At 36.7% G+C, this 8,498-nt stretch overlaps 1 protein-coding gene across 3 annotated transcripts in view; it reads left to right on the forward strand.

The window, feature by feature from the left end:
• LOC118234892 (collagen alpha-6(VI) chain-like) overlaps positions 1-7,841 on the forward strand; it is a 50,723-nt gene extending 42,882 nt beyond the window's left edge. Inside the window, exons 38-42 of one of the 3 annotated variants that reach the window (XM_035431781.1) lie at positions 331-433; positions 862-1,022; positions 3,744-3,938; positions 4,929-4,988; positions 5,347-7,841. In XM_035431781.1, the coding sequence (XP_035287672.1) occupies positions 331-433; positions 862-1,022; positions 3,744-3,938; positions 4,929-4,988; positions 5,347-5,519 (692 nt within the window). In that variant the 3' untranslated portion in view covers positions 5,520-7,841. The remainder of the gene's footprint in view (positions 1-330; positions 434-861; positions 1,023-3,743; positions 3,939-4,928; positions 4,989-5,346) is intronic. The other 2 variants (XM_035431858.1, XM_035431948.1) reach the window with 2 other exon arrangements.
• The last annotated feature ends 657 nt before the right edge of the window (positions 7,842-8,498 follow it).

Below are 8,498 nucleotides of genomic sequence, written 5' to 3' on the forward strand. Positions count from 1 at the left end.
ACGAGATGTTGGATGTCAGGCGTCCACATACATTTGGCCATGTCGTGTATGTATATTTTATATATTTGAACATATTCCTGTGTATTTAACTTTTTTCTCTTCATTATTTTCATTTGTCCTCATAAAACAAATGCCAGCTAATGTTACTTCAGATTTATACACTCAAACATAGAGAAAGCTAGAAGCCTTCCAAAATTGGACTCCTTTGCCTTTTGCAGTAATATTCATTCCACTGCACGTTTCTCTACACCTGGGTTAGTTTACGGGTTCGGTATGTGTGTGTCAGTGTTTTTCTGCCAAAATGATTGCATTGCACCCTTGCACAAACAGGAGGAATAAATACATATCCCACAGCCACCCTTAAAAAGCAATGTGAGAATGTACCGCTGCTGACTGGCCAGGGAGAAGCACTGGAAGGCCAGGCCATTGACAGGTAATGTCTCAGACCATGATTGGGTTTGTGCAACACTAGGGTTCTTTTAACCTCACAATAGCGGTCACTTATACTCCATTACTGCTTTCCATTACATTTGATGTAAAAATGAATTGTTCTGTTATAACTTGCTGTTTACATAACACATGACCTTATTTAGTATAGTTTAGTATATGCTATAACTCATGCATTCAGTAGCCCATTGGGTAAAAAGTGCAAGGACAATTTTGTCATGCTTAGCAAATTTAACTTGTATCAGAAGACAATTTGTCTAAATTCTATTTGAGGCACTGCTGTTTTACCTTTGAGGAACTGCTTCACAAATATGTGGCTCTACAAATAAATAATATTGCAATAATAAGACAGTAATAATGGATCTCATCATGACTCACTAACAATAGCAACAAATGTTCTCTGTTCATCCCCAGGGTCCCAGCACCCAGTATTCTTGTCCTAGAGGAAGACGAGGTGGAGTACATCGATCGGACAGAGGAACCACAAGTGCACTTCACTCCCACCATTGTGGAGGAATTTGAAAGCCAGCCAAGCCCAGGACGCGGAGATGAGAATGGGTTCTCCACACGCTTTGGTACCCTCTTGTACCCTCTTGAAAGTTACAGTGTACCTCAGTGACACTGAAAGTTTTCCCATAAAGATTTACCATACCTAATATAGAACATTCTGATACTGTATACTATGTGTTATGTGAAAAATGAGACAATGCACACAAAAGAATCTGGCAAATCAGTGTCAATGGTCATCATAAAACATATCTTCCAACAGCATGTATAATTATAGTTCCATGCCCACAGAGGTTTTAGGTATGCTTTATGGGTGCCTCATTATGATAAATTTACTATAAACATAAAAACCATGCAAAACCATGCTGAATTCCAAAGACACCATCGTACAAATCTCCTGCATGCTTACCCCCTGAAAAAGCACCCAAGATGCTGCCCAGCCTGTAGTAGAGTGGGCATGGACCCCCACCGAAGGGGGCAAGCCCATACTCTCATATTCCAAGCTAATTGCACCTGTGACCTAGTGTGAAAGACTTTGTTACGTAAGAGCTCTCCCTTGGGCAGCAGCACCATAACACACAAACAGCTGACCTGATTTTTGAATAGGCTGCGCAGTTGAACATATATTGACAGAGCACGCTCTGGGTTTAGGGAGTGCAGCGACTTCCTCAATGTTATGAGAAGGGGCTTTGATAACACCAGGTTCAATACATGTGAGCAAAAGGACTTAGGGGTAAATGTAGGATATGGTCACAGCATCACACCCCATATGCAATTCCCATATGCAATTTAAAGTGAAGCTAATAAAGAAATAGAGTATAGTTGCTTTTTTTATTAGTCTTTAACTTTAGTAGTGTCTGACCAGACAGTGAAGTAGATATTAAAAGATGCATAACTGTAATCGAAATGCATCCTAAATCAGTAAAAATTATTAGGCTTTATTTAATCATACAATTGTGAAATAATATGAATATATATTATTTTTTAATATATAGAAAGAATGCATATGTTATACAGAGAGCTCCATAATGTTTGGGACAAAGACATTTTTTCTTTGCTCTGTGGCAATTTTAGATTTGTAATCAAACAATTGACATGTGGTTAATGAGCAGATTCTCATCCTAACAGGGGCCTGGCCGGGAGGCCTTTTGTATATACGTTTCTGTTTCACAATGTAGAAATTACTGTACAGCACTTTGTATACATGGATCCCTATTTCAGGGCATCATTTTGTTTGGGACAAATGGCTTAACAGGTGTTTACGATTAGTCAGGTTTGTTGAATTGCTTCCTTAGTGGATATAAGAGAGCTTTCAGTATCTACTGTAGTCTTGATTCTAGGCTTTTGATTGCCTTTGGATTCTGTTATTGGTGTTTGTCAACATAAGGACCAGAGTTCTGCCAGCGAAATTTCAAGCCATTATGAGGCTGAGAAATAAGAATGAAACAGTCAGAGACATAGGCCAAACCTTAGGCTTACCAAAATCAGCTGTTTGGAGCGTCATTAAGAAGAAAGAGATTGGTGAGGTCAATAAGGGGCCTGGTAGACCTTGGAAGACCTCTATAGTTCATGACCAAAGAACTTTCACCATAATGAAGAAAAACCCCCAAACACCAGTGCGGTGACACACTCTTCAGGAGGCAGGTGTGGATGTGTCAGTGACTCTTGTCTGCAGAAGGCTTCACAAACAGAACTACAGATGCTACACCTCAAGATGCAAGCCAATAGTTAGCAGACAAAACAGGATGGCTAGGTTCCAGTTTACTAAGAAGTACCTTAAAGAGCCTGAAGAGTTCTGGAAAAATGTCTTGTGGACAGATGAGACCAAGATTGACTTGTATCAGAGTAATATCAAAAGCAAAGTGTGGAGACCAAAAGGAACTGCCTAAGATCCAAATCCTCCCCTCCTCTGTGAAACATGGCTGCCACAGGAACTGGCTCATGTGTTTTCATTGATTATGTAACTGCTCATAGCAGCAGCAGAATGAATTCTCAAGTGTACTGAAGCATCATATCTGCCCTAGTTCAAGCAAATACCTCCAAACTCATTGGACGGAACTTCATCCTACAGCAAGACAATGATCCCAAACATACTGCTAAAGCAACAAAGGAATTTTTCAAAGCCAAAAAGTAGAAAAGTCTTGACTGGCCAACATGCAACTAGCTCCTGAAACAAGCAGAAGCTGAAGATGGCTGCAGTACAGGCTTGGCAGTGCATCACCAGAGAAGATACTCCTGGCGATGTCTGTGGGTCTTAGACTTCAAGGAATTATTGCATGCAGTATTGCAGGATAGGCAGCAAGGTATAGAACATGTCTACTTTCATTTACATAACATTTATATTTCCAAAACATTATGGCTCCATGAAATTGGGTTATGTATAACAAGTGTTGTTATTTCTACATGGTGAAACTAAAATGTATAAAAACACTTAAATAAAGCTGAGAATATGCACTTTAACCACATTAATTTCTTATTAGAAATCAAAAATTGTGGAGTACAGAGCCAAATCAAGAAAAATATGTATTTGTCCAAATAATTATGTAGCTCACTGTATGTATTATATATAATATATGCATATAACATATACTACATGCATATATGCATAATATTCATATTGTAAAAACATTTTTTTTATTTTACAGATCTCAAAAACAAGGAAACTTAATTGCATGTATATATATATATATATATTTTTTTTTTTTAATGTGCTGTGATATGTTGCAACTGCGTGTTTGCTTGGAACTTGCATATGCATGCATCCTGCTTGCTGTCTTGTGGTTTGACAGGGAGTGAACAAGTTTTGCTTTCAGCCCAGTGTGACTTGGACATGGACGGTGGTACCTACTGTGGGGACTATGTGCAAAGATGGTACTTTAATAAAGCGATCAGTGCATGCTCGCCCTTCTGGTACGGCGGTTGTGGCGGTAACAACAACAGGTTTAATACGGAAGACGAATGTTTCCACACGTGTGGCTCTTACAGTAAGTCCATCATCCCCCACACCGGTGTTGCCAACTAAGCGTTTTTCATGACTTATTTGGCTAGATCTGGCTACTCTGCTGAAGAGATGGCTAAACTATTCAGCACAAAATGAAATGCTAACTTTCAGTACCTACAATTGTTGATGCAAGCCACATGGCAAACTGTCTTGATTCCTCTGTTCCTGACAGCAAAAAGAACTATGCCATTTTTGACAGCATAATTTATGAAGATGATGAATGAAATAACCCAGACTTTATGATTGTTTTTTAACTCATTTGACTGGCCTTGCTTTCCACTGCAAGTGATGTTAACTGGCATGGAGTGAATGTGACTTTAATGCCTTAGTATTTTCATTTTCACATTGTGAGAGTTTAAATAATGCAATAAATATAAAATATACCAACAAAAACAACACATTTATTTTCACTCTATACAATTTAACAAAATGATAGTAAATCTTGATCATGTTTGATATTTCTATATCCCTATAATATCAGGAAATGTTTTATTTAATTTAAAATATTTATTTTAAATATTATCTAATCACAAATAACAATACTTAGATTAAAGCTATTGTAACCATTTTAAATTGACCGTTGTGAAAACAATTTATATGCAAGGTTCAACAGTACCTTTTGGTACATTAATATTTCAAATGACAATGAAAAGAGGCAATATACTGCGTTCATTTTTGTCTTCATTTGTTGAATCACTGTGTCTCAGTGAGATGAAGGCAGCTCAGTGCATATGACAAGGTATTAACATAAACGTACAGTGTATTTCTTAAAGTACAAAGAATAAACAAATAAAAACTGTGACTAAATCATAAGAGCCTCAGTTCACCAAATTATTTTGCATTCATTAGGTACAAAATTCTAAATCTGGGATTCCACCTTTCCTGGTTTTTAGTTGTGATTGAGTAGTAGGTAATTAATGTAATTATATCTGCTGTGTTATTGTGGTTAATTGATTTTGGCTTGTGTTTGCAGTTCCAGCTGTACTCCAGGGGACTGAAGATGTAGGACAACTAAGTAGTAGTAGTAGTAAAGGTGAGATGTAGTCATTTGCATTTTAATATTTTCTATGCACATTTCCAGTCAGATTCACATTTGCATTCAATTTGTAGTCATATTTACACTATGATGATGATACTATTGTTATTATTAGCATTAGTAGTAGTAGTAGTAGTAGTAGTTGTGGTAGCAGTAATATGTACATACATTTTACATACTTTGTCTGTCACATACAGTAGGCCTACATATATATGATATATTGAGTCTCTTACAGCCAAATGTAAACCAGAAGTCAAAGGTATGAAAGATCCCAAGCTGATTTTTGTCTCAAATGAATGGATTGGTACAGTATGTGTCCCACATGGTCATCTTGGCTCTTGTTTGGTCTCCACAGCTGTGTGTTCTCTACAGCAGGATGAAGGCAGCTGTGGAAACTACACCCTCAAATGGTACTTCGACGTGAAGCAGAATGAGTGCTCCCGCTTCTGGTATGGCGGGTGTGGTGGGAACGACAATAGGTTTGAAACTCAAGAGGCGTGTGAGGTACTCTGTCTGAGAGTACGATAAGGAAGACCCCAGAATCAGTTAACTTTAGCCTATTAAATTACACCCCAATGTTTTATGTTTACAGATGTGATCAGAAAATCTGGTATTTCATATATTAATAATTATGATTAAAGGTCCAGGCAACTGGATTCAAATTGTGGTTATATTCCCCAGGAGTGACAATTAATTGTCATCTTAATATTTCTTTCAAGATTTTAACCCAGTTATAACTATTAAATTGTAATGAACACTATTAGATTATTGAGACCTGTTCAGCAGACAAGGACAGAGTAGGCATGTATCCTGCACTCATTAACATTCATATCCATAAGACAGGTCATATGTGTAAACCATACCTTGCTAGCTAGGTTAGAGCCAGTTGTAGCAGTAGCCTCACACAACCAGACAAAATGAAAGAAAGCCGCATAAACTAGGCTTTAGCGTGAGAGTACTGGGTTCGCGTAATAGATATTGGCAAAAATGTCCTTGTTAACCTTCAGGGGTTATTTTTTTTAAGTACTTCTGCATTTTTTTTCTGTGCCTTCAAATGTGTTAGGATTCGCCCAGCACTAGCATTAGCTATGGGGACATGTATCAACCACCGTAGAGATTAATGGAACTTGTCGTTACTTTAGATCATATTATAGAAGTCCTATCTTGCATATTTGAGGTTAATATGAGAAAGGGTTGTCCCTATCACCATTTATAGCAATCCGTATATATTCACAGTTGTAACTCAAGTCGCAGGAAGCAGAATACCCGTTAGGAAAGCAGTTGGCAACTGTGAAGTGACGTTTGCCCCATTGCACTTAATGGGCATGATTAAGGAATTCCAAACGTGTTCCTAATCTAATAGTTGACATTGTAAAAGAGGCCATATTAATATAACAAAATGAATATGTATGAAGTAGTTTTTTTCATTTAGATAGTTTATTATGTGTATTTTTACTGGATTTGCATAATAGGTAATGGCATCCAGTCCTCTTGAATAAATATGAAATAAATATGTTAGCGTTTCAGGTGCTGGATACAACTTAGCTTGCCTTACCCACACAGAAGTGGCAAGAGCATCATTTACATATCACATGCAGATATATAAATAAGTTTTTGCTATGTAAAAATGTCCAGTTAACCCCGCCCACTGAAAACCTGGCATTTGGCAAAAGGGAAAGCAAGCCAATTTCGGCATGGGCTTTTATTTGTTTTCTTTTTTTTAAAAATCATTTAAAAATATTTCTTGGCTGTTTGTGAATACGGAAAAAGTATTAAAACAGCATGTCAGCAAAGAATTCATAGATTTCAGTTTCTTGGACCTTTAAGACATAGTACTGTGGAAGAAGACAGTTAATTGGTAAAAGGAGATGTTTTGCTTTATTATGGTTGTTGTTTTATTTTGTTGAAGCCACGGTACAGTATATAATTATGAAATATTAAAATCCCTGTCAATATAAGTACAAAGAACCAATATTGCTACTTGACTACCTTTTGATTACAATCAATGTTATACACTGAGACAATCCTTTGTGTCTGAATGTTATTATGGGCTGTTATGCTGTCTGAAATTATCTGAAACTGTGTGAAATTATCAAATGGAAAAGTGCACTGCTCCAGTGGGTACTTCTACACTGATTGTTTAAAACTTCACGGAATATGAGAAACTAACTGCCTGTTGAAACCTACTGTTGGCTGTCTGTTTTCATGAGTGTAAATATGTCCCTATTTTAGGGACATTGTCTGGTATCAGGGATATATTTATAAAAAGATAACCATTTGGATCATTTACATTTTCCATTTATTGTTTAACTATCCAGCGGTGGCCTTTGAGTTTCTTACTATTAGAAATCGCAATCTTCGTCTTTGGTGCTAAAATTGGACAGAAAAAGGACGCGAAGTATGTAATGTTCATCAGTATGTAAAGTAATGGCCATGAGCTTTTGAATGTTTTCAATAGTTCACAATTCTACAGCATTAGTAATTCAGCCTATATTTTTGCACAAATAATTTAATGTGAGGTAATCCCACATTCGGCCATAAACCATGAGTCAATATATTCCTGTGAGTTCCTGTCATGTAATGTTATTCATTCAACCATTCAATCATCTACTGTACAAATTATCTTTCTTGCTTAATATTCAGAAATATAACCATCAGCTCTGGCATTTATGTTGTAAAATAAATTGCAGGTGAAGTATGCTTGGATACAGGAGTGAAACATTGGAAACATTCTTTAATCTCAGAAAGCTAAAGGAAACCCCTAATCTTGTGGATTTTAGCAGCACAGTTTTCAGTCCTAAATGCATTCATTACATGCACAATAAACTTAAAACTTACAGACCATACCGATATCAGTTTTCTGTCTTTCTTTCTTTAGCCTGTGTGTTACAGTGCAGCATCTGAAATTAGGTTGTGAATAGAGTGAGAAAATAAATAAGGGAATCCGGTTTCATATATGTTCCCTACTAGGAGTTTTTAATGAGAAATTCAACTAAATATGAATGGTGAAACTGCTTGAAAAGTTTCTTTTTTTAACTTTAATAAAGGGAACCCGCACTGGAAAAAAAATACTGGAAACTCAAAACGTACATGGGGACATTATAATTTAGTTCCTGTTTGTAATTCACATTTGAAAAGATGTGGTGTTTTATTTTTAGAAACAATAGATCAATGCACTATGGGATTTCTGTTTCTGAGTTCTGGTCGGGAGATCTGCATCTGATATTCTCAGATGAAACACAATAGCACAGTGTATAGGCATATGTATATATTAAACCAGCTGTACTAATCAAGCAACTAAGAATTGTAGTGGCATATGTATTTGCTTAATTTGGTTTAGTCTCTTTTTTGTGTACAAACCCCAGCTAAAACTAAAGCAAATATTAACTTAAATATCTGACCAGACAAGAAACAATGGTCTCTGCTTTTATGAATGTACAGGCTCAGGCATAAGGGGCTATGCTCCTGCAATGCTAGAAGATCATGTGCAGTGTAGTCCTCCACAGT

The sequence above is a fragment of the Anguilla anguilla genome, chromosome 1 (genome assembly GCF_013347855.1).
Source record: "Anguilla anguilla isolate fAngAng1 chromosome 1, fAngAng1.pri, whole genome shotgun sequence".
Taxonomy (NCBI): Eukaryota; Metazoa; Chordata; class Actinopteri; order Anguilliformes; family Anguillidae; genus Anguilla; species Anguilla anguilla.